At 42.5% G+C, this 26,043-nt stretch overlaps 1 protein-coding gene across 2 annotated transcripts in view; it reads left to right on the top strand.

Annotated features, from left to right (window-relative positions):
• LOC148529127 (uncharacterized) overlaps nt 1-25,625 on the top strand; it is an 85,548-nt gene extending 59,923 nt beyond the window's left edge. For both annotated transcript variants that reach the window (XM_088468882.1, XM_088468883.1), the window contains exons 13-20: nt 721-839; nt 4,262-4,299; nt 4,647-4,759; nt 6,220-6,368; nt 6,606-6,700; nt 11,351-11,429; nt 15,054-15,162; nt 24,495-25,625. In XM_088468882.1, coding sequence (XP_088325008.1) covers nt 721-839; nt 4,262-4,299; nt 4,647-4,759; nt 6,220-6,368; nt 6,606-6,700; nt 11,351-11,429; nt 15,054-15,162; nt 24,495-24,568 — 776 coding nt within the window. In that variant the 3' untranslated portion in view covers nt 24,569-25,625. The remainder of the gene's footprint in view (nt 1-720; nt 840-4,261; nt 4,300-4,646; nt 4,760-6,219; nt 6,369-6,605; nt 6,701-11,350; nt 11,430-15,053; nt 15,163-24,494) is intronic.
• The last annotated feature ends 418 nt before the right edge of the window (nt 25,626-26,043 follow it).

The following is a 26,043-nucleotide window of genomic DNA, read 5'->3' as shown; positions in this document are numbered from 1 at the left end:
GTTATCTCTAAAACCTGAGCTGTTTGGGTGCCTTGAGAACAGTGTTTGGAAACCTCTGGCATAGAGGTTTGGAGCACTGCTCAATATAAAAATCTAACTGAAAGAATTGATAAAATCATGATTGCTGGTGTTGATTTTCTCTTAATGACTAAAAGCCACATTTTTCAGTGGTGTAATTAGTCTATCGCAGAGGTTCCCAAACACTGTCATCAAGGCACCCCAACAGTTCAGGTTTTAGAGATATCCATAGTTGACAACAGGTGGTTAAATGAAATTGACTGAGGCACTGATGAAGTCACCTGTGATCAAGCATGGATATACTTAAAACCTGGACTGTTCGTTTGCCTTGAGGACAGAGTTAGGGAACCTCTGGTCTACACAATGACAACCTCAAATCATGATTCAAAATGAATATTGCAATGGAAAAATCTTATTATGGGGGTGGGGTAAAAGGTTAAGCTGCAAAAACTTCAGTTCCTGCTTAAACAATTTATTTAAGCATAGGAATATATTCATTATATATTTGAGAATCAACTTTAAAGACCGCTTTATGTGCCTTTTTTGTTAGGCATTCTTACGGTGTTCCAGCCACTACATAAATCTGTAGCATTGCTATATACACATGTAACGTTGTCTTTGCCCTCCTAAGCGTTTCACTAAATGTTTGTACCGTATAAAAAGGTTTTCTATTCCAAAAACACTAGTTTTGTGATGTTTTAGGAGTATTTGCTCCCACCCTATTCTCCAAAGTGTATGGGAAAATGATCTGTGGAGAGTGTGTGAATCTTGGACATAATGCATCAGACAAGTTCCTTTGCCAGAACTGCCACACAGAGTTGGTAAGTTATTAAATGCTTGTTTACAGATGGAGCAGACTTTACCGTAATTGGTGCCCAATAGCCAATGAGTAAAAAAAAATATAAAAATCTGTACCCTGAAGCATTGTTTACAGTATGTATTGTCAGCCAGTGTCTGTCATTGACTATAAAATACCAGCATAGCAGATAGCAAGTATCTTCTGGCTCCTTAACATTTTGTAAACTTACTGTAGGTAGCACGAAGTTGGGTGTAGGAACAGGACATCTGTGTTGTGAATCCATTTAAAAAAGAAAAGCAATCAAAGTATCTCCACTGTCATTAAACATTTGTCGACAATTTTATTGTTGGATTTTGTTGCCATGTTGGTAACTTCTTTTTAAAAAAAAAACAAAAAAAAACTTTTGCTGGTAGTTTAATACATCTATTACCATCTTAAGCTGGTGAGTTTGTATAGATCCAATTTGCCATGGTGTTCCTATTTGATTAGTAAGAATGTGCCCACATATGACTGTGGTCTTACCCGATCTGTTCTCCCCCTGGGCCCATAGCTACATATTCCTACAGCCATCCTTTTTTAGCCAATACAATGGATGGCCCATATTCTTTCTACTTATTATTCAGCTGCACTTAATGGCTGTGGTAAAAGAAATAGAACACAGTGGCCAATATTGTACTAAAATATGGACAATAAAACCTAATTAACAACCACCCCTCAGTTCCCCCCAACTTATGGCATACTTGGATTTCCAAATATACAATTCAACTACTTTACACTACCTAACCCACCAACCGAAAAAATGAAAGCAAAATGAGGGTAACTATACCATTGTACTATAAGGTCATGGAGTGTCCAGCCCAGTATTAAAGGGTCAACTAAGCGACCCCCAAATGTAGACCTCCTAACTATAGATGACAAACCGGATTTAAAAAAAAACCCAGATACATATAATTAAGGCAGACCGACTCAAACAAGGATAACCACTTGGGTGCGCTGAAGTCAAGATACCATCCTGGGATCCGCAGTTTAAGACTGGCCATCAGAGAGGGTCGACCCACCCCGAGGCCCAAAAAATTTAGACGCCGGTCCAGATATTGCAGAATCTTAACAAAGACTATCCTTTGGGGGAATTCCCAATGAAGAAAGTCTCATTGGTATACAGCCAACATGGAGAATAGCAAACTGAGGCATAAGGAATGTTGGCCGAAAGCAGTCGTCAACCAGCATTTCAGGAACTGCACAGATAATAAACCTCCACTCTCAATCAATCCAACCATTCGAATACCATTACCACAAAGGTAAGCAATCACGTCCATAAGCCTGGGATGGTATTTTGCCAAATGAGAGTCCAGTGAGATCAATTGGTCAGATACAAGGATATCAGTCCTCAAGGGTGGGTAACCCAAACTCAGGTTCTCCAAGCCCAACTTCTATCTCATGCATTTCTTGACAGAACAAATATACCAGTCAGTCTTTTATCTGAATTATATATGGCTTGAAGAAGCAGTTCCATAGCGGTTTCTGAAAATGTAGCCTAAATAAAAAAAAATGCATTAGCAAAGTTTCACAGGGTAGCCCTGAATGGGAGACCGAAGAGACGAGGGGAGCCAAACAAGCAGGATGGTAATAGTACCTGAACTTCAGCAAGTTTCAAACAATTTAATTATATCCAGGAGCTGCACAATGTTTGCATTGAAAGTCAGCAAGACAGGTGAGAGCAAAAGGTAACCGTTCCAACAAGACATCCAGGCTTCAGCAGGTAAGTATTGGGAGGGGACATACCATAGGGTATCGTTGAGCCAGAGACTGGAGTGCCACAGCAGTTATCCAAGTTCTCAGGAAATAGAGGATCACAAGAGCACACTCAGAAGCAGGTTTTAGGTCCCCAGAAAGACCAGCTCTGATGGCGAAATTGGTTTCTGCTGGGGTCTCCCACCCGCCACCATCTTCACTAAGTCTAGAAGTGGATGGGTGGACAGGAGCTGCCAATGGCGCACAGCAGCAGGAGAAGAGGGAAGCTGCAAGGATACACTGGACACATGATTATAGGAGTGCAGGCCCCCACAGAAAAATCCCCCAGCTGAGGATGTGCAGGCAAGATGGCAGCCAATTGGAGCTCCAAGGCTGCAAGATGCCGACTCCCACAGCCGCTAAGAAGGGTCCTAGAGGTGACCAGCCAGGAATGCGGAGTGTCTGAGTCCAGCAGAGCCGTGATGCTGGAGGAAACTGTCCCTTCTGAGGAGTTGGGAAGCCACCAGGTTTACCGCCCGAAATTTACTGCAGCAGTGGGTACTGAGCATAGAGAGTGGACCCAAGGAGAGCAGAGAAGACCTCGGCAGACCAGGTCAGACCCCGAAGGATGGTAAAAGATATAACCCCCTCCAGTAGATGTACCCTGACATCGGTTACTATCCACGTGGACATAGAGTGGGAATTGTAATCTGTGGCGAGTGCAGCGAACCACTGTGCCCAAAGCGTGGTGAGAAAAGCGAGCCTGCAAGAGTACAAATTTCTTCTTTTGGTGGCCTTAATGAGCATGGAACTGCACTTCCGCCCTCACTCCACCTCCCTTCCATGGACATCTACTGAATGGGATCTATACACAAACCCCCCCCCCCCCCCCCCCCCCCTGAAAATGGAGGCAGAATATCAGTCCGGATCGAATTCTTTTATTTTTCATACATCTCGGCATTTGATTTCTTATTTTGTTTTAACTACATTATTTTGGCACTGGAATGTGAGCTGGATCGATCTCCTGGAAAAGATTGTGCACTATATACCGAACCACACTACTGCAATTATCAAGGCTAAAGGGTGGGCAATTACATATGTATTTTGAATTTTTTTTGTATTTCATTCAATTATTATTCTTTTGGTTTTTATGCTTTTTAATTCGTAAATATAAACAATTATTAGGATCTTGGGTAATTTACAAAGACCTTAAAGTATCACATTGCTAGATATGATTTAAAAAAAAAAAAAAAAGCTGTTAAAAGATGCATTGAAACAAAAAAGCATGATCCTGAGAAGTGATGCAGGACTTTCTACCACCACTGTAAAGGTGCATACACACAGGACGATCTGTACCACCAATGACATGAAAGATATATCTTTCAGTGAGTCATCCTGCCACATCTCTGAACATGCAAAGTAGACTATATCGTCCAGATTGGCCTGCATGCACGGACGATCATAGTTATCGTTCATGCGGGAACGCGCATCGTTGGTCGTTCCCTGCATAAAAATGAAGGATATATCGTTAAACGATATCGTTATTGTTCAACCGTAACAATATATCTGTCCGTGTGTACGCACCTTAAGTGCACAGCATAGTTGTGTCAATCTGTGGTCTAGCCTACAGCTCTATTTGCAAGATGCAGTGTAAATCTAAGAGGAAATGTACTGCTGGAACAGTATCCTAGTAACTCCCAGTATCTTATTTAGATTGGACAAAACAATACACTCTTCTACAGTGAGGTCAGGTAAGTGTGCCGTTTTTAAATAGTAGTAAAAATGCTACACACTATATTTGGTGTTTTTTTTTTTTCTTCAACTTGTTAAAACAATAAGTTGTTATGCATTCAAAATACAAGTTAATAGGACGGTAATGTAAAAGAAATGGTGATGGTTTGGGTGGGTCATGCTTCACAAATAGGGATTTATTTTTTAATTTAACAGATGAAAATGTCACTTATATTATTGATTACAATTTTTAAATCATTTTTTTTATTTGTGTGGAAATGAAAGCTGTATTAAAGTTTTATATATAGATTACTTTTTCCCCAAGGCATAACAAATCATATATGCTTTATTGGCTCTTCTTTTTCAGGCCCTTGGTATATACAGTTTGCATCCTGCTGCCTCTTGCCTATGTGATTGGGCTCATCTTCACATTGAAGACTCATTCTCATATATATGATATTCACATCAGTGACTGCCATGGTAAGAGAACGCAGGCTCTAAATTGTTCTGGATTATGCAGGTTACAGTCAAGGACCAACTTTTTTTTGATGAGTGGCCTTCTAAAGCCCTCAACCAGGAGTGTGGCCACACCATCATACCCATAATAAAGAAACTCGCTATAAAAAAATAGTTTTCATAATTTATTTATTTTTAATCGTGGTGCCCTGCTAATTTGAGTAACTGGTAGGCTGTTCCCACCTCTTTGCTTTTAGCCAAAGTAATACTTGCAGTCTAAATCTGTTTTTTGTTGCACGGTATTAGCCATGGTAAGCAGAAATAAAATGCAGACACACTGAGGTTATTGGGGATTCTTGTAATGTTCGTGTGTGTGTGGTATGAGCTGTAGATCATGGCTTTCATTTCATAGTATGGTGTGCACCTTCTGATTCATCCACATCCAGGATAGGAAAAATACAAACTTTTGCTTTTTTTCCCGACATAGGCCCATATTCAATTGTCGGCGAAAAGTTTGAATCCGCGAAAAAGTATCTCAGGTGACGTCATTTCCCCAGGCGGAAACTTTTCGCTGTATTCAATTGCAAAGACTTTTCGCGTACGCAGAAAGTCAATGTAATAGGTGAAAAAGTTTTGCCTATGAATAGCAGGCGGAAAAAAGTGCAGAATTGCAGTTTTGGGGGGAAAAGGTGCGGAAGCCACTCTGCACCCTTGGGACAGCCCCCCAAAGGATAACTGCATAAAAAAAAGGAAAACCCCAAAAAATTACTTTGAAAATGGGGGCAAAAAAGTACAAAGTGGGGGGTACACACATAAAAAGTAGCAAAATAGAATTTTGGGGGGTCTGCAAGGATGAGGGAGGGGGGGTGTTTTTTTTTTTTTTTTTTCGTTTTTTTTTATTGCAGGTGCTTGCTGAAGGTGCGTTTTTTAACGTCACTTAAAACTTTAGTGAATTTAAACCATGCTAGCACCCATTTTCATGTACCCCAAATTTGACAGGACTACTTTTTCTTCATGTACCCCAAATTTGACAGGACTACTTATTTAAAAAAAACAAAAAACTGCATAATGCTATTCTTAACCACTTGTGCAAAGACACTATATAGAGGCAAATTAAAGCACTCAAGTACCTCAAATAGCTCCATGGGGGTAAATCGGGGACATCTATACTGATCCCCAATGTTATTATATCTTTTGGGGGTTGTTAGGCTGATTTCCCATCTCTGACAGCACTTTTCGCCTGTATGAGTTTTGCCAGGAGGTGTTTTCGCATCCTTTAGATTTTAATACGGCGAATAGCAGGGGCGCGTACAAAAACATGCGATGTAGGGGAAAAGTCCGGTGAGCAGAAAAGTATCGCGGGTGCGAAACTAACTGAATACGGGCCATAGACTTAATTACATGAAATATGTTCATTGTGAAAATGTGGAATGCAGTGTGTACTAGCCATGCTTACTTGTACTAGCTTCTGCCTTTCCCTTTAGTCCCTGGGCACCATCACAGCCCTGTTGTTCACTGGTCCCGCTGGAGGGCAATGGTTGTTCTAATTGGCTCCACTTTATTAATGTCAGCTTGTGCGGATCTGGCCACTGAACACATCAGTCCCATTCTTACAGGAGCTACAGTCTCTCAGGTAACTGAAATCAAGGTCATGGCTCTAGCCATCTGCTGTACAGTAAGGACAGAGGCCACATTTTGGTAGTGTTTTAAAATGTGTATAGTACAAACATGATTAAGTTGTACTATTACTAATATGATCTTACTAAACACATAATGCATAATGTCATTTCACTGTAATCCTGACCTCAGTTTGGTAGCGTAGTGGGTTTTTTTTATGCTGTGTTATTTCATGTATTTCTGCATCCTTCAGTATTTTATAGGGGTGACAGTCCTAGCAATGATCCCAGAGCTGCCGGAGATTGTTAATGGGATACAATTTGCTCTTCTGAACAACCTGAGTCTAAGGTTAGTAGAGTACAGATAAATACAATTTTCTGGTTCTAAATGCAGTCATCACACAAGGATCTAGGATTTGAGACCTTATTGATGTATATGATCTTCAAGAGAAAAATGACTGCCACATTTTAACATGCAGATAGGAATTTTTGAGTTAGCTCCCTTTCTAGATGGGTAGATAAAAACGTCCCCATGGTAGTGTGTGTATATAATATAGAGCGCCTCCATCTCGCATCTTTTCCTTTCTCTAGTTAGGGGTGGTGGTGGTAATGGGAGTAGTGGTGGTAGTGGTCTGTGTGACACGTCCTGCTCATGCTGCAATCAGAGGATAGGCTGGCCTACCTGGACCTTGCAGTCTGCTGCCTTCGGGAACTATTATATTTGTGGAAATACAAATATCCCACGTCTGAATGGAAAGCCGAGCTGCTACACATGCATCCTCCAGTTTACAGTCCACAGGAAGGACCGGCCAGAGGGAGCCAGAACTGCTATAAGCATTTATTGTACCAGAAGCAACCTAGACTGGACATAACACATGGAGGCAGCATCTGGGTATGTGCCCGAGCCCAATCCCAAACAGACAGCCAAAAAACACCCGCTTCAGGTAAACTACGGAGTAAAGGGTGTTAGTTTATATCCATATTCCAAGCCGCATAGTTAATTAAGGTGGTTTTTTCTGCTTAATTCTCCTGGATTATGTGTTACAGTAAAGAAAAATGATTAGCAAGTCACATCTACATAGCATTTGTGAGGCAAAGGATTTAATTTAAACTTTTTATTTATTTTTTTTTTATAGAAAAGAGGTTAAATATAGTAAGTGTAATTCTCAGCCCTTAAAGAAAGGTGTCACCCTCCATAACTGTTTAAGAATCTGCTTGCCTGGAGGAAAGATGCTTTTTGTTTTTATTACCAAAGGAGGATTAAAAGAGCAAATTGTCACTTGGATAGTGGTATAGATAATTGTACCTTTTTTATTATACATAATAATTTATAGCCAGAAATAACCTGAGGGGGAGAGTCCCTGGGAGAAAGGTGACCCATACATACGTAGCCATGCAGCAGGAACAAAGCACTAGGTGTATGGATTGCACCTCTTCTTTATCCTGTCATCTCCTCTGAAAGTTGTGCACTCTTCCCATGTTCTGGAGTAGTGTGTGCTGAGTGCTGGACTTAGATGTGCCCACATTCACCTATCCTCAAGTCGTAGCAAATAGTCCTGTTTGGCATGCCATGTACTGTACTTTGCAACTTGGGTGTATGAGGCCACCTATGTACCCTGTGCAGGTCAGTGTGGTCTCCTATACACAGTGCACTGTCCTCCTGAGCACACTTACTGTTGGGACCTATACATCTAGGATTGTTCCATCGAACAGCCTATAACTGTGAATAGAGGGGTAATACTTCAGAACACGTAGTATATGAAGCTGTTTTTTTTCCGTCCATCTATTTTAATATTTTCAGTATAGTGTGTTATGTGTACTCATGAGCTTGCATGTTCCAAATTTTAATCAGACCCCTGGGTTGATAAGTAGCTGATGGCATATAAGGGACACGTAAAGGGGTATAACGGCATTTAATATGTGCAAAGTATAGTCCCCATAAGAAGGGACGACTTTTTTTTTTTTTTTCATAGAAGACCTCTGTATTATGGAATCGAACAGACTGCTTCAAGTACAAAATGGTGGCTGTTAATGTCAGGAAAAAGTCTATTGTATTATCTTCCCATCTCCAGACATCCTCCACAAACCTTCAAGATCTAATATGAAGGGCAAAATGAGAACCCTACAATGACTATTGTTGCATCTGTCCCACTAACACCAGTAGGGGGCATAATATGCAGACATATGGACATATTCCAATGCAATTTACAGATTATAAGAAATGGCTACAGTACAGGTCTTCATCAGACTCTGCAGAACTGGAAGATCTGCAAAACCATCTAAAGATGAATCCATGCCAGAGCAATTGGTTCAGTCCCCTTCAATCAGATTTCTCTTCCAAATTGATTCTTGTAAAAATCTTTGGGAACCCGAAAAAAAAATCCACGAAAAGTGCAGTTATTTTCACCGCTGAAAAGGCGAAAACACATAGGTCCGCGAACTGATCACGGATCATATGTGTTTTTGCCCGAAATATTCTATTTCAGATAAAATAATAGGATGGGGAGAAAAAAACATCAGGGAAAATCAGCGAAAAATTCCCGTGATTTACAGTAGCTTGTTAGATGCTACAGGAGGAATGATGGCCTCAAACTCTTCATCCAGATTTATTGAGCCAGGTCCCAAATATAGAGCAGCTAAATTTAATGTCCTGTTTATTAACCAGGAGCTGCTCAAAAATAAAGGCGTATCAGTCACTAAATGATAAAGACAGGAAAATAAAGCTCTTCAGTAGTGTTAGTTTGCAGATGATTTTATTTCATGGAGTGAGTCCAAAATAAATGTATTGCAACATGAAAAAATATTTCATCCATCCTATATGATGTGAAGTGATGGATTCTGTATGAGTCTTGCTTTATCTGCACTCACGGCAGAGGTATGTAATCTTATTTATTTATTTTTTTCTTCCTGGTAACCAATTTGTCCCCCGAATTATTATTATTTTTTTTTCTTTCTTTCGGTCAAAGCAATGAAATTTACCCCTCTATCAGGTTGTTTGTGGCTCCCTGGAACTTAGTGCAAAATGTATTTATTATTAATAAATTGTCGAAACAATAAAATAATAGTACAGATATATAGAAACGGTGTCATGGTTAATGTCAGAAAACATGGTTCAAAAATAGCAATACATTGGAAAGAGATAAAACTCGGCAACCAAAATCGCCGGTGACATCGTAAAACATCAAAAACCCGCAAATATAATAAGAAGACATAAAAATAAAACAAATCACAAACACATACAAAAGTAAAACAAAGGGAACAACCAGACAATAGGGGGAGGGGGAGTAGGGGAAAGGGGAGTAGATAAATGTATATCTGAAAAAGAGAAAGCAGTCGCTTTCTCTTAGGTTATCTTACAACTTTAATTTAACCTGTTTACCAGGTGCAAAAGCTCAGATTTTACTACAACCCAGGACAGATCTAGGAAATAGAGGAGCGGGCAGAGTATAGGATACTTTTGAAGGTCACAGAATCTTTGAAGTCCATCCAGCGGAACCATAATCAGCATCAGCTGAAGTCAGTATATCATCCATTTCCATATATGTCTATCCTAGTAAACCATTCCATGACTGTTGGAGGAGCACCATTTTACTGGAATTGCTGCTTTAGCAGCATTGTTCAAATGACATGAAGTTTTTTTTCTTGTATTTCGAGAGGGGTCTGGATGAAAAATGAAACAGCCAGAATGTTGGTTCTGCAGGGACTGGTTTGCCTACAATTTGTGCAGAAAGGTTGAAGACTTCATTCTAAAAGGGCTGAAGGATAGGGCACTGCCACCAAATATGAAATGGGTTGCCTGGAGCACCAGAGCAGCGCCAGCATATATTCGGAACACCAATCCCCATCTTAGAGAGGGTATCTGGACATCTATACCAACAAGAGAGCAATTTATATTGGGTCTCCATGACACCAACACTAGAAGAGCAGGCATGGGATAATTTGAATATTTTCCTCCACTCCTCTTCAGTTAGGCCAACCCCAAGCTCACTGTCCCAAACTGCAGTAAGCTTAGGGAGAGAGAGGCTGGCATCTGCCAACAAAAGGTTATAGATCAGTGAGATAGTATGGGTCGGGGAAGTATCCCTGGAACTTAAATGCTATACTTAGAGCAGTAATAAATGCACTGTTTGAACCAGTGCTTGAAGCGGATGACAGTGAAGATCGGTTTCCTTGTGACAGTTACAGTAATAGTGCGATTAGGCCAACTTTTCTCTACTGCTACCTAATCTCCATCATGTGGGAGTTGGAGGATGAGGCTGCTATCTTATGAATGCAGTCTTTTTTTTTTTTTTTTTTTTTTAACATTACCTGGTGAAGTGGCTCATGATTTACTGCCTACCTCTTTAATATTTTTTCAAGATAATTAAGTTTAGGATATTTAATTATTTAATTGTGGTTCAAATGAACTTTTGCAGCACTAGAGTTGCCCTCTGACCTATAAATGGAAAAGGAGATCCGTACTTTATGGGAATCTGACTTTTCTCAAGGTTCAATACAACTTAAAATGAAACTTGTTTTTCATGCTAATAGATGTTTTAAGCATTCTTTCAAGAAAATATATATCTTTTAATTGGGGCAGGCAGGGATTTTTCTGTGATTTGTAAATAAATGACTATGGTGTAACTTGAAAGATGTGAGGTTTTTTAGGACAACCACAGCCTGACATTTTACAAGAATAAACTAACAAAACTAGCACAAGCTCTAAACAAGTGTCCAAGAAACACAATGTGCTGTTTGGGGGACTTGTATATAATCAAATTGCCGTTTTTAACAATTTTTTTTTTTTTGTTTGTTTTCTGGTCTATTTTTGCACAGGTTTCTAATGGTCTGAAAATGTCCCTAATTGGGTACATTAGTCTTCAAGAGAATAAAATGACTATAATGCCTCACCTCAATTTGATACAAGTTGCACTTTTTAGCTAATTTAGACTAGAAGTATTCGATGTACAACTTTTTTTTTTTTAATGTGTTTTTTTTTCTGTTTGGTTTAATTTCTCAGTATAGAGATTGGAAGCTGCATTGCGGTACAAGTGTGCATGTTGCAGATCCCTATCCTGGTTCTATTCTCTGTGTTCTATGTAAGTAACTGATCTCCATTCTCTCTTATGGTGATCGATTCCTTGTTTCCTATTTACATTTGTTTTTATCCTTTAACTTGGTCCGCTGTCCGCCCCCTTCTTTTTTTTTTTTTTTTTTTTTTTTTTTTTTTTTTTTTTGCCTTTTTAGATCAAATATCATTTCTAATAATTAAAATTTGATTTTTTTTTTTTTTTCTTTGCAAAGCAACCGTGATTGTGCACAAAATAGCCAATTATTGCTGGGTCTGAGCATCACAGCCTGAGCCTTACATCAGGGGAGGGGGTGAGACAGAGACATAAACCAGTTCTATCTATCGAAGGGGTCTGGCAATTCTTATATATTTTACCTCGGGAGAGGGACTTTTACACTGCTCTTTGGCAGAGTTATAATGTGTGAGCTGTCTTAGCCGGCAAAGAGATCTCTGCTTACATACATAACCCTGCCAGCTGAACTTTCCACAGAGTCACCATCTGCTTAATAATCTGTGGAGATTTTCCAAAGATTAGAACTCTATAAGTGTATCGCGGATATAGCTGAGGAACTTATTTATTTGTCCCTGAAAGTACGTCTGGAAATTAAATACCTGGAGGCCTAAACCAAACTAATTGTACTATTATATATGCTTAGATTATAGATCTAATATAACTGCAGAGTCCAGGGGGTTGCCATCTATAGCTAATCTACAAGCTAAAAAGTATACACAACAAACATCAGTGATCACTACAGCGATATCTGTTATAGAACTTGCAACAGTTTACTGGACTAATTTACAGTATGTGTATCTCGTTAACCTCTTTTCTTCTTTAGCACTGTATTTATATATGTGAATATTTGCTTGTATGACCCCTGTCCATTGTAAAGTGTGTGTGTGTACTGGTACTAGTTATTTGGGTCAAAATATATTTTAATGTTGCTGCAACTGCGGAGTTCTGTAGTTAAGGGAAAGTGTAGGTGTGCTGTATAATATGAATCTTGTTTAGAGACTGAAGTTTTTATATCTAAAGGGGCTTAATGCTGGGAATGGTGCAAGTGGAATATGTAAAATAAATATATAATATAGCGGTTGTTCACCAGATCGTACAGTGTGTATCGACTGCCCGATATATTGTACCCTCGTACTATTTAGCATCGCACGGGCGGGTCGCCTAGTGTGTACATAGCCTAAGTGGATCGTTTTTATAGAAAAGGAGTTAATTAACCTTCCAGACATTAGGGAATTAATATTGGGTTGCATCTATTACTAGGGTTCAAACCTAGGGTGTAAATTTACTATAGTGAGATTTTTTAGAAGTGGAGATGTTGCCCATAGCAACCATTCAGTTTCTAGCTATTATCTTCTTCTCACTTTATTAAAATTTACCTCCTAGTGACAAGAAGAAATCCGTTTTTTGCTGAACCATAAAGCTTGTATTTTTTTTTTTTTTACTTATTCTGTTTGGTGTGCAGTCATTTCTGGGATATCTACAGCAAAACATTTATGCATATACTAAATTCTTGATAAACTCTTAACATAGGTTTTTATGGGTTCTCCCAAGCCAACCCATCGTGAAAAGTAACTGAAGCTTGGTGGAGGCACTGGTGACAATATACAGGGTTCACCCCAGAGAGGTTGAAGCCCTGGTTTTTTACAGTAACCCATTACTTACTACAGTAACCCATTATGTATTGTCCAAAATACTAAAGATGGGGTTACATGATATAGCACTAAGGCGGGATGCCTCCACTGAGAGTCCCACTATTACCGTAAATGACAATTATGTAGGTGTTTCACCCTCCAAAATGTGGAAGTAAACCGTCATCATAGAAACATGGCTCAAACTATAGAGTATGAAATGCCTGATATTTACAAGGAGACTATTGTGTAAGGGGAAAGTGGGACATATACTGTGGACATTTCTTATAAACCAAAAAATGTAATGGGCCAAAAAATGCTAGGAATATTGTGTATAAAACAGAGGTCCAGGCAAAATACAGAACTATTCAAATTGCATAGATGCAGTAATACGAAAACGTCACAATTTGCAAGATGTAACAGATAACAGGCAAGGTACTGGACAAAGAGGCTGAATCAGGATTGCATGTTAGTGCAATGCTGAATGCAGTCGCCGATTATCTGGAATCTGCACACAACCCATTCTGCTCATGTGGCACGGGTCCTGCGTGATCGCACGCAGCCCCTGCTAAGCCTCTGCCTTTTTTGTCAGGCAGAGGCATTTAAGGCACTGAGCAAGGAAGGCCAGCATTTCCAGAAATGGGGACGTGTTGCCCCCGTTTTCCGGGAGTGGTAAGACCAGTATCTGTGTCCACGGACACAGTTTACTGGCATCGCAAGCCGGCCAGCCTGCATAAGCTGAGGCTTACTCAGCTGGCCGGTGCCGTCTGGTCGCGAGGGTTATCCCACCCTGCGACTTAGGGCGCAGTGCTGGGATCGCAAACGCAGCAGGGGGTGCCAGACACCTGCAATTGCATTTTTGCAAGGACGGAATTGCAGAGCTGCTTGCGGGTGGCTTGGCAATTCTGTCCACTACTGAATCACTCCCAAAGTGTAATAGAGGACATGCAAGAGGCACAGTACAACACAGCGGTAGACAAGCTGGGAATGGTCAAGATGACTGGAGAAGAAGGCCCTGTTCATAGTTAACAATCTAACAAGGTGTGTGTGTAATGCTGCTTTGTAGCGAAGTCATCTGAGCATGCAATTTACACATTCCTGCCTCTTATAGATTGCAGAGAATTAATATAAAAACTTCAACTGTAGCCTTTACAGCAATCTATAGAAAATATATTTTTAAAGATACTAGTGCTACATAATGAGAATTAGGGGCCTATTCATCAACACTAAAATAAAGTTTTTAAGGACATTTTCCTTAATTAACGTTATTTTAGTATTCATAAACACACTTAGCCCAGGAGATATCACTGATATCTCCTTGGTAAGTCCCCCTGCGTTAATTTACACACTCCCCATACATTAGTATGGGGATATGGAAATTATGGTATTCATCAAATTCTGAAAATTATGTATTTTTGGAATTTGATGGTGTTGCCATATGCCACTTACCTGCTTCCAACTAGGCAGGTCCCCCGGCTCTCTGGTCTCTCCTATGGCTCCGTCTGCTATGCTGACATTGTGTTCTCCCAGCAGAACACAAAGTTTAGAAGAAGAAAAACCTTTTTTTTTTTTTTCTAAACAGTACTGTGCTCTGCTGGGAGAACATGTGACAGCATAGCAGACTGAGACGGAGGCTGCTGCGCGGGCAGGTAAGTGCTGAACGGGGGGAGGGGGGGCAGGTGAGCAGAGAGGGGGACACAAACTTACCGCATTTGTAGGCGGGGCTTTGCATTCGCTGGTTTTACAGATGTAACAGCGCATGTGCAGCACGGATTCCAGCTGCGGTAAGTTAGTGTAGTGAGGGAAAACTATCTATTTCCTGAAAAGTTGTCATCGCAAAAATGACAGCTTTTCGGAATAGATAATTATAGGGAGGAGGAATGATTAATTCCTCCGGTAATTAGGTAGAACTCAATGCGAATACTAAATCTAATTACCTTCAGAGAAAGTTTAGGTATGATGAATATTTCCCTTAGTCTTGTACAAAACTGACCAGTTTTTCTACTTCTAGCCAACAGGTTTCACTTTGATTTTCAGTGACTTGCACCTCTGGGCCAGTATGTTTAGTGTGATCCTGATGAATTACATCTTCATGGATGGGAAGTGTGACTATTTTCAAGGTGAGGCTCTACTGTCCTTCATTTAATTTTCCAGGTCATGTTACTGAATAAACAATTCAAACATTTGGATAGTTGTTTAAAATGTGTGGGATCATTGCCCTAATGCAGCAGTATGCTGCAATGCACTTTCCATGCAGACTCCATATTCCTCAGTGCATCTATTCATGGGGCCCATTTATCAAAGTGCATTTGAGGTAAATTCCCCGAAAACACCTGTTTTCGGGGGTTTACCTCAAATACTTAGTTTCCCCCGGATGTATGAAAGAGGGACCGCAGCAAGTATCTCCGATACCTGCTGCGATCCCTCCATTGCCGCCGGCAGCCGCCTCCCCCATAGGTTTCTAAAGGGGATGCGATTGCTGTCAAATGTATCAATATCGGGAATACGAAACATTCCCGATATTGACCCCAGCAGCTAACGCCATCTGAAGATAGCGTTGTCCTATGGGTACTTACCCGCATTTCAGCCGGCGGAGGGATCTTCCAGATCCCTTCGCCGGCAATGGGCGCCACTCATGTGCAGTCTGCGGGACTGCGCATGCGCAGCAGCCCGGAATGCGCTCCGGCCACATCGCAGGGACGGGCTCTTTTCGGAGCCCGTCTCCCTGCATGTGCCGGGTCATACATTCGGCCGGTATGATCGCATTTTGCAATGCGATCATGGACGATACTGCATGCTCTGATCGCATTGCAAAATGCGATCCTTAATAAATGGGCCCCCATGTTTGTTGCTAGTAGTTAATTTTTTTTCTACAAGCAGAGTCTACAGGAGGAAGCCTAGCTTCTAAGTACAACTTTATGCTTCCATATTTCGGTGTATTATAGAAAGCCTATGACACCTCACACTGTCATTCTGCATCCGTCCTTATCAGTTGTTGCAGCAAAATATATTACTTGTTGCTGTAACAAATATCCTCTCACAGGGCCCACAACTGTCACCAGGATGGATAACATGGCATTGCAGTATAGCCACCAGCTCCCATACTCCAAATGTAGGGGGCAATTCAATTAGCCAGGGGGCAATTTGCAGTTTGTCAGACGTGGAAAAGCGCAACTGGCATCCAGATATTGTCCCAGAGTCGTTGATTTTTGTACGCAGCTCTATTGCCCGAATGTACAATAAGTGCTGCATGTAGTCACACTTACTCATGCCGCGAGGGGACTCGTGGGTAATTGAATTAACCCCTCTATCTGTACAACTTCCAATTAAGTATGTGAGCGTGTCATTGTTACCCTTTGCCCTAGTGCACTGCTAATGGGTCAGAAGAAGTCCAGTGTAATAGCTCATTTATGATAAACTTTTCTCCTACTACCTACCCATCATCATGTGGGAGTGGGAGGATGAGGCTGCTCTCCTGAAAATGCAGTCATTTTATAGAACCATTATCTGGTAAAATGGCTTATGACTTAAGCTGCATACACACACAACGATTTAGTAAATGAACGATTTTAGTAAACTATTTTCGTTAATTTTTTCAAGGGAAAAATGAACTAAAATCGTTTACTAAAATCGTTCATTTACTAAATGTAATGAACGATTTATTTGAACTACAAACAATTTTTGCATATTCCCTTACTGCAAATCGTTGAGTTGGTCAGTCTGACTGAACTACAAACGTGAACGCGCATGAACGATAATTGTTCATCGTTTTAATTCAAAGTGAATGATTTTTTTCAACATTTGAACGATAAACGATATCGTTAACGATAATCGTTAAAAAAATAGTTGTGTGCATGCACCTTTACGGCCTACCTCTTACTTTAATATTTTTCAAGATAACCATGTATAGGATATTTAATTGTTGCTCAAATGAACTTTTGCAGCACTAGAGTTGCCCTTTCAATCTATAATTTAAATAAAAGACCTGTGCATTTAGTCAGTGTGTTAGTGGCATATTTCTTCACTCAACTAATCTTCATCTCTTCTCCACACGTACCTCTTTGTGTGTGCAAATCTCACACACAAAGACTAAAGTAAAAATGGCAACCACTTTTTGAGTTGTCTGTGCTGGTTAGCTTTTTTTTTTTTTTTTTTTTTTACATTGAGATAGGTCAAGTCCATCTATTCAACACTTATCCAACACGACCTTATTAAAATAAAACTAACACCTTTATTTCTTCTTCAGGGTCTATAGGGATACCATGGGGATAATGTGGTAACAATTTAAAGCTTTCAGCTCAGTGATGCCTCGGGTCCTCCTCCATATATACCCCACCCCTAGCCACAGGCCTTCAGTTGTTCATTTGGTGCTGCAGGATTCAGATACACCTTTTGTAGCAGGGGAATGCTCAGGCGGCCACATGGCCGGGAGTTCGAATCCCAACAGCGGCAGCCCGATAAACCAGCAGATCCCGGCAGCGGAAGGCTGACAGCGCTGGAAATCCCGATCGTCCTAAGGTAAGTATTTACTAACCTCACCCCCTAACCCTCCTTAGGGGTGCCTAACCCCCCCCCCCCCACCCACTTTCCCTGCTGCCTAAACCTAAATCCCCTGGGGGGGGTGCCTAACCCTAAGTCCCTCCCCCGGGGGTGCCTAACCCTAACTCTCCCTCCCCCTAGCCTAACCCTCCCGGGGTGGTGCCTGACCCTAAGTCCCCCCCGGGTGCCCTAACCCCCCCCCCCCCCCCCCCGCGTGTGGCTTTCCGCTCGTGGCGCCCGGCATCCCTTCGATCGGGTTGCCGGGCGCCTGTCTCCCGGCGTCGGGGAAATGACAGGGGTCTAGATATAAACGCCCGGCATTTCACCCTCGCCGGGATATGACAGTCGGGAAGCCGGCTGCCGGTATTGAGGCGGCCGGCTTCCCGATTGTATACCGCTCAGGCAGTCCTAAGCTTTTGGTTTTTATGTTTTATTTTCTATGTTTTCGGGTTAGCAGTACTGAGCGTCTGAATTAAGATATTTACTGCGACTCCTTCTACCTCCACCGGGCCGCATCACCAGTAATAGAGCTGGTGATTCTGGAGGGTCTCGGGTGAGCGTGCTAGCAGTGATGCTGGGACCCAGACTGCAACCGGACGCATGGAGATGTGAGGTAAGATGAATCCTCACTTTCAGCGTAGGATACGCTCCAGTAGCCGCTGCAGTCAGGACCTAGAGCGTCCGCGTCCTCACTAGTCCATCGGGGCCTTATCGTCTGATGCTGGGGATCATCAGCAGACTCTTCTGCTGCCACGAGGCCAGTGTACCCGGTCGGTTGACGCAGCTTAAGGGAGGTAGGCGTTCCCCCAGCAGCTCTGACCCAGACACTGTCCCATCAAAGGTTTTTGTGCGTCTGGATAGCTCCTCCTACCCGCCTTGTGTATATGAGACGCTCACAGTCCTCTATCGGTGCGCTGCTGTAGCTGTTGGTCTCAGGAGGTTTTGGGTCAGCCTCCCTGTGTACCTCTCCCATGGGTCAGGTATATAGTGCTCTATATCCTAACAAGCATTGTATTTTGAGTAGTTGATTCAGAGCCCATTGCAACTAAATTGCGTATGCGATGTATGTGACTGTTTACTAGCTGTTTTGTTTATACTGCCTTTTATTTCTGACTCAGTTATAGCTATCACAGTTTTTCTCCTCATCCCTCTGTTGCAGGTATACGGGGGTTTTCTTATACTTCACATTTAATTGTTATTTGTGAAGATTGTTACATTGCATTGTTACCTTTTGAAATTGATATGTCAATAAGTAAAGGCAAGTCAGGAGAAGGGGGCCACTGTGCTAATTGCAATCAGCGGTTGCAAACAGACCGGTAGTTACTAAGGTGCCTAAACGCAAGTTTATCTTTTTATCAGTCTGTTCATCAAACGGATTCGGATGCATCATCAGACGAATCGGATGATGTGCATGGTTCTTCTCCAGGGTCTAGTTCGGGAGAGGAGGACCATCTGTCCTCAGTGGATGTTCCTCCTTTAGTGAGGGCGGTTAAATCAATCCTAGATATTCAAGATGATTAACCAGCTCCTAGTAAGAAGGCTCCAGTATCTAAACACCAGAAGATGGTCAAAACTGAGTTTCCTAAATCTGAACAGCGCACCGAGATTATGCAAGAGGCATGGGGTAACCCAGATAAACTGTTTTATGTGCATAAAAGATTAACATCGTTGTATCCTTTTCCAGCTTTTGAATGTACTAAGTGGGAGGTACCTCCTACTGTGGATGCTCATGTGACATGCCTAGTCAGAAATGCTACGTTGCCTATTCAGTCAGCATCTTCTCTTAAGGATTCTACAGATTAGGAAAATGTAAACATGTCTTAAGGCAATATTTTCATCATCTGGAGCTGCTACTCGTCCAGATCTATTCTAAATCTAAAAACCCTAAAAAAAATTTATCCGGGTACCCAAGTTACTTATGGAAACTCTCCCGTCAATTATTTTGGCAATGGAACCTGTGAATTTTATGGTTTCCCTGGACATGCAGGATGCATATCTGCATGTTCCCATTATGCCATCCCATCAACAATTGGTAATGTTGCTGTAGGACAGCAAACCGTACAAATTCCAGGTGCTGCCCTTTGGCCTATCAACAGCCCCTCGGGTATTGACTAAGATGATGGCAGTCATGACAGCTTATCTCAGGCGGCAGCGAGTCAGAATACTACCATATCTGGGCGACCTTCAGATATTGGCACAAACGCCAGTTGTTTTACAACACAATCTTCAGCTGACCACAGCATGCCTACAAAAGCACGCAGATGGTACATCTGGGAACACTTCTGGACTCTCGGGCACAAAGAGTCTTTCTACCAGAGGACAGGATTGCGGCCCTATAATTGGGAGTAAGCAAACTACTATGTAAGCGAGGGGTATCCATTCTATCAGCGATGCAGGTCCACGGTGGGGTGTGCTCAGTTCCATTCCAGGCCTCTGCAAAAATTTATTCTCTCAAACGGACAGCATCATCTATTATGGTCCCAGAGGATCCTTCTCATTCCAGAGGTGTGTCACTCCCTCCTGTGGTTGCTGAAAAAGGACCATCTGAACAAAGGGCGACCCATTCTGGATTCCAAATTGGGTGCTTCTCACCATGGACGCCAGTCTTCACGGATGAGGGGCAATGACAGGTCATCACACCTTACAGGGAAAATGGACAAATCAAGAAAGTTATCTGCCAATAAACATTCTGGAACTGCGAGCAGTATACAAAGCACTTATGGCGCACAGGACCTGCTCCAGGGGAGGTCTGTCCAGATCCAGTCCGACAACACGACTACAGTGACCTATCTCAACCATCAGGGAGGCATAAGAAGTTATGCAGCCATGAAAGAGGTGACAAAGGTTCCGATTTGGGCAGAACGTCATCTTCCGGCTATCTCTGCAATATTCATACCGATAGTACTCAATTGGGAAGCAGACTTCCTAAGTCGCCAGGACATAAACACCAGAGAGTGGTCTCTCCATCCGGGAGTGTTTCAGCTCCTGGTAAACAAATGGACCAGAAATAGATCTCATGGCATCACGTCGCAACCACAAGGTCCCCAGGTACAGGTCCAGGTCCAGAGACCTATCAGCAGCTTGTGTGGATGCACTGGCAGTAAGCTGGGACTTCAAGCTGGCATATCTATTTTCTCTGATTTCCCTCCTCCCAAGAGTGCTCAGGAAATTCAAGCGGGAAGGCGGAACAGTAAAACTGGTGGCTCCAGCTTGGCCCAGGCGTCATTGGTTCACTGACATTCAGAATCTATCCATAGACAGTCCGTATCCTCTTCCTCTATGGCAGGATCTGCTAACGCAGGGTCCCTGCCGGCATCCGGACTTACCTCGTTTGGCTTTGATGGCGTGGCTCTTGAATCTTCCATTTTAAAAGCAAAAGGTTTTTCCAGTTCTGTAATTCAGAATATGCTTAGGGAACGAAAGCCTACCTCTGCCCGCATCTGTTACAGGGTTTGGCATTTTTTTGGTCAATGGTGTTCCCTTTGAAAGTATGATCCTAAGGTGTTTAGGATTTCCAGGGTATAGGCTTTTCTCCAGGCAGGTTTAGACCAGGGTCTCCGCCTAGCCACTTTGAGAGTGCAGGTTTCTGCACTAGCACTCTGGTTTTAGAGGAAGATTCCTTCATTACCAGATGTTAGATTTTTTATTTTTTTTTCAAGGAGTTCTGCGAGTTCAGCCTCCGTTTTGTTCCACCAGTAGCACCGTGGGATTTGTCTTTTGGTTCTTAAGGTTCTACAAGCTCCCCCATTTGTAACTCTGGACTCAGTAGACTTGAAATGATTGACAGCAAAGACACTTTTTCTCCTCGCTATCTCTTCTGCACGCTATCTTTTCTGCACGCAGTCTCTCTAATTTGGCAGCGCTCTCTTGTCACTTCCCATTTTTGATTTTTCACAAGGATAGAGCTGTTCTTCGTACAAGGAAGGGTTCCCTTCCTAAGGTAGTGTCCCATTTCCATTTGAGTGAAGAAATTTGTAGTTCCGGCTTTTCAGGCTCCAGATCTTTATGTAGTTGAAGCCTCCCTGGATGTAGTTCGTGCTCTCCATGGAGCGCACAAACTCTGTTAGACAATCAGATGCACTTTTTGTATTATATGGTTTTCACAAACTAGGATGGCCAGCTAACAAGCAGACTCTGGTGAGATGGCTACGCATGACTATCTCTCAGGTGTTGTCACAACTCACGGGTGGATAATGGATGCAGCCCGTATTTGGGAATTGGCAAGACCTATTTCTGAGGTGCGGAGTCTAATGTGCCAGCGGTATTCACCAGGGACCCTCGCAAGAAGGTATGGACTTGGCTGCGTCTGGCATACAGGTCATGGCCCTCAGGATAGGTGAACTCTGGATGGAGCGGTAAATACTTTCAACGTAGTCAACAGGCAGGGTCAGAACCAAACGGACAGGATGGTACCAGGGAGCAAACGTATGCAGGTCACGGAGGGTAGTCAAGGTTAAAACCAGATATTCAATGCAGAACCAGGGGTCAGACGAAATCATAGTCCCAAACAAGCCAAGGTCAGGAGCAAGTAACGAGATATACACAGGAACACTGGAGTAAGGTAATGGAGCCAATACTCTGACACTGGAGTGCTCCCAGGAACTTCCTTATATAGGTCAGGGTTCATCTCCACCCCAATCAGCTATTCCCTAATTCCGCGCCTGACCCTTTAACAGAGCGGCGCACTCGTCCCTATGGGAGCCGCTGCAGCCTGCACACAGTCGCCGGAGGAGAAAGAGCAGCTGACGGTGGGCGTCGGGGATCTCCCGCACTCTGTCCTTTTCCAGCCTGGACCCCAGTGCCACCAGACCCGGTAAGTGAGCATCGGGTTCGGCTGCACAGTGACAGGTGTACAGACATGCTGATCTCCCTGTCCCAAGCATGGTCACAGCACATTCTGCTCAGTCTGTAGGGTCATCGTGGGCATTTAGTCGTGGTGCCTCTGCTGAACAGTTGTAAGGCAGCCACGTGGTCTTCTGTCCACACTTTTTTCTTAGGTTCTACGTCTTTGATACTTTTTGCCTTTCTAGGTGCTTCCTTTGGGCGACTAGTTCTCCTTTCTGCTCAGGAGCGTCCCCCACCCTAGGGGAACTGCTTTAGGACATCTGCAGGGTATCCCTGTGGATCCCTATGGACCCTGAAGAAGAAAATTAGTTATGGTAGACTTACCTTGATAACTCCTTTTATTCAAGGTCCATAGGGTCCACAGGGCACCCACCCTAACGTACCTGGCTGCAATGGGTAATTTTTTCTTTCTGTCACAAATTTCCTCATGTTTTGTAAGAGTGCTTCTGGTGTACGATTTGCTCTTCCTTCTCCTGCCTTGGGCTTGTTAACAAAACTGAAGGCCTTTGGCTAGGGGTGGGGTATATATGGAGGAGGACCCGAGGCATCCTGGGAGCTGAAAGTTTTAACTGCTTTGTGCATGGATCTCTCCAACCACATTATCCCTGTGGACCCTATGGACCTTGAAGAAAAAGAGTTAAGGTAAGTCTACCTTAAACACAAAATACCATAGCCATTTTTATGGTAAATTGTGCATGAACTTGAACTATTTAACTATAATCAAAAAGATTAATGGAACCATTGGTACGGATATCAATTTAAAAAAAAAAATCAGTTTCCGTTAACTTCCCTGATATATTGAGAATCGGATATATTGGAAAATTGCTGCACGGGGGGTGAGGGTTTGGGGAGCAGAGGCACTGCTATATTTTCACACTGAGGGCTCATTACTTTACAATTCCCTGGCAGCTGTTCCTCTCTGCAGCCGTCGGGGGGATGTAGTCAGTCACTGTTGCTGGTCTAAATGTTGACGCTGATCTCCCGACAAGGGAGTTAAGATAGGCGTCAAAATGCAGATGCCAATCTTAATCCCGACACCGGAAAGCAGACTGACGGATGCCCGAACGAGGCAAGTCCGGGGTGCCCGTCCTCTTAACCGTGGGGGTTAGGGCAGTTAGCGGAGCTAGCAATAGGGTTTTTTTTTTTTGGGGGGGGGGGTTTAGGGATAGGCACCCCCTAGGGGGGAGGGTTGGAGGGTTAGGTACCACTGCTGTGGGGGGGGTGGGAAGGGTTCGGTTTAGGCACGAAGGAGGGGGTTAGGTTCAGGAACTAATGGGGAGGATTAGGATTAGGCTACCAGAAGAGAGGGTTAGGGGAGGAGGGGAGGGGGGGGGGGGGTTGGAGGAGGGAAGGTATACTTACCCAACCCCAACCATTGGCATGCTGCTGTCTGTATTCTGACAGGAGGCATCCTGAAAAACTGCATAGCATATCGATTCCGCCGTCTGGTATACAGTATCAGTGGGGATCTTCCTGGCGGCTGCAGAGAAGAGAGTGTGGGTCAGTGTGTATTTGCCTGGTGGCTGCTCCTCTCAGCAGCCCCCGGGTATACACACACAGTGGGCACAGGCAGCAATGGATTTCCCTGGAGGCTGCCGAGTAGAGCAGCCGCCGGGTATATAGATAGGCAGTGCAGCTCATTTCATTACATAACCTCGGCAGCTGCAGACAGGAGCAGCTGCCGGGAGTATACAGGAGCAGAGCAGCTCTTTCATTACCAGTCCACAGTGGCTGCTGCTCTCTGCAGCCGACGGGTGGGGGGGTGCTGCTGGGCTGGCAGATCACCAAGCCTGGAAGTGATCGGTAGGAGCAGAGGGGGCCTAGATGCCTTCCAGCATCCGTCCACAGGGCGTTTGACTGGTCGCATCAGATGTGACCATGTCAGGCTGTGCCCAGTCTGGCAGATGCGACCACACCAGGCAAGCGGTTAATGTGTTTTAAATGTGTTTTTAAATTGAGTTTTCAAGCATACACAATATATTGGAAATCATTACTATGCAGCAAACTCCAGGTTGCTGTATAAAACCCCATTTTAACTTCTGTAAACACATTGACTTTCTCTTTGCAGGAACTGTTCTGGTCATGGTTTACCTCATACTACTTGCCATGTATTTCTTTGCGCCATCTCCTGTTGGCTGCTGATGTGGATCTCCTGAAACAGACTTCTCAGCTCCCAGTTGAGAAAAGGCGCTTACAATCTTAGCAGACTGGAACTGCCAGTGAACCGGTTGCAATTGATTTCCTGCACATGACCAGTTCTTGTTAGTTTGGCATTAACCATGTAAATATTCTTTATAAATGAAAATGACTGACAATATATGACAATATCCGGTTTGGAAGATTACTTTAATGCTTCAGTAATCTCTCTAATGAAGGTCTCTAAACAGATTTCATGTGATAATTGATTTAGATCCAATGCTGCAATTTTTACTATTCTATTTCTAATCTTGCTCAAGACGTCATAACCCTCTATATGCAGCAGTAGAATGATTAGTATGTGCCAATCATTGAAGAGAGGACTACTCTACCTTTCATTGTCAGATCTGTCTGAGCCCTTGTGGGTTATGCTATATTATAGGTCCCAGATGAGATTCATGTATAATTGATACATTTGTTGGACCAACACTCTGGCTGACCTTTGCTGAAAATGTGTGTCTTGGAAGACAACCATTGGGATTTATAGAAGTTCTGCACATAGAAATAGTCACTAGTTTGCTCCCTACACTACACCTTTTGTTATTTGTGGGGGTGCACAGGATTAACAAGGACCTGCTAAATGCATCTAAGCGGCTTTCTTTACAGCAAAGCAGTATGGGTTGCAATGTGCCAGTGAAGAACACTTAGAGGCAGTCTTTTTATGAAAAGATGAACTTAACATAAGATATACTCCGTTTATTTAAAAACTGTCACGTTAAATGTATCTGAAAAATTGACTGATTTTAAATCTTAATTTCTCCAGGTATGTTTAGCATGAGAGCAAGGTTTGAAAAAACAAACAAACACTTTCATTCCAGTTAAGTGCACAAACATCTAGTGTTTAGTATGTTATCCTGATATTTGAATTTTAAGGTATTTATGTATCCTGCTAAGATGAATGACTGAATAGAATAAATTGTGTATATTTATAAAAGTATCCAGTCACCTAGATATGTACTGTAAATAGATGTAAGATTTGTTATAATTATTAAAGCACTCTTTCTCAGAGGTTATCTAATGTATTTGTTTGTGTTATGTGGTAGAATTGCATAAAGGCTGTCTTGTGCCACTAGGCTGAAAACTGTTCTAAGGTCCTTGTGAATAATCTAGAATGTTTTACAACAATTGACCTTCTGGAAAAATTAGATCATATAACCAACTTTATAGGGATTTGTCCTTATATAAATCCAGAAATATTGCTGTATGGAATACGTGCAGAATACATGCATAAACACTGTGTAGGCAGATGCTTTTTACAATGTGTTGTCTGTTGAGCTTGAATTTTTAACTATCTGGTTCGCATTGAGCATGGAATAGATAACAAGCCTTTAGAACAATTCAGAAGGAAAATGGCAAAATATATGGAACCTATTGTATGCCAACATCCATCCCAGGAAATGTCCTGATAAAGATGGTGTCTG

The sequence above is a fragment of the Taudactylus pleione genome, unplaced genomic scaffold (genome assembly GCF_031769625.1).
Source record: "Taudactylus pleione unplaced genomic scaffold, aTauple2 ptg000086l, whole genome shotgun sequence".
Taxonomy (NCBI): domain Eukaryota; kingdom Metazoa; phylum Chordata; class Amphibia; order Anura; family Myobatrachidae; genus Taudactylus; species Taudactylus pleione.
This window is presented reverse-complemented; position numbering and strand designations above follow the sequence as displayed.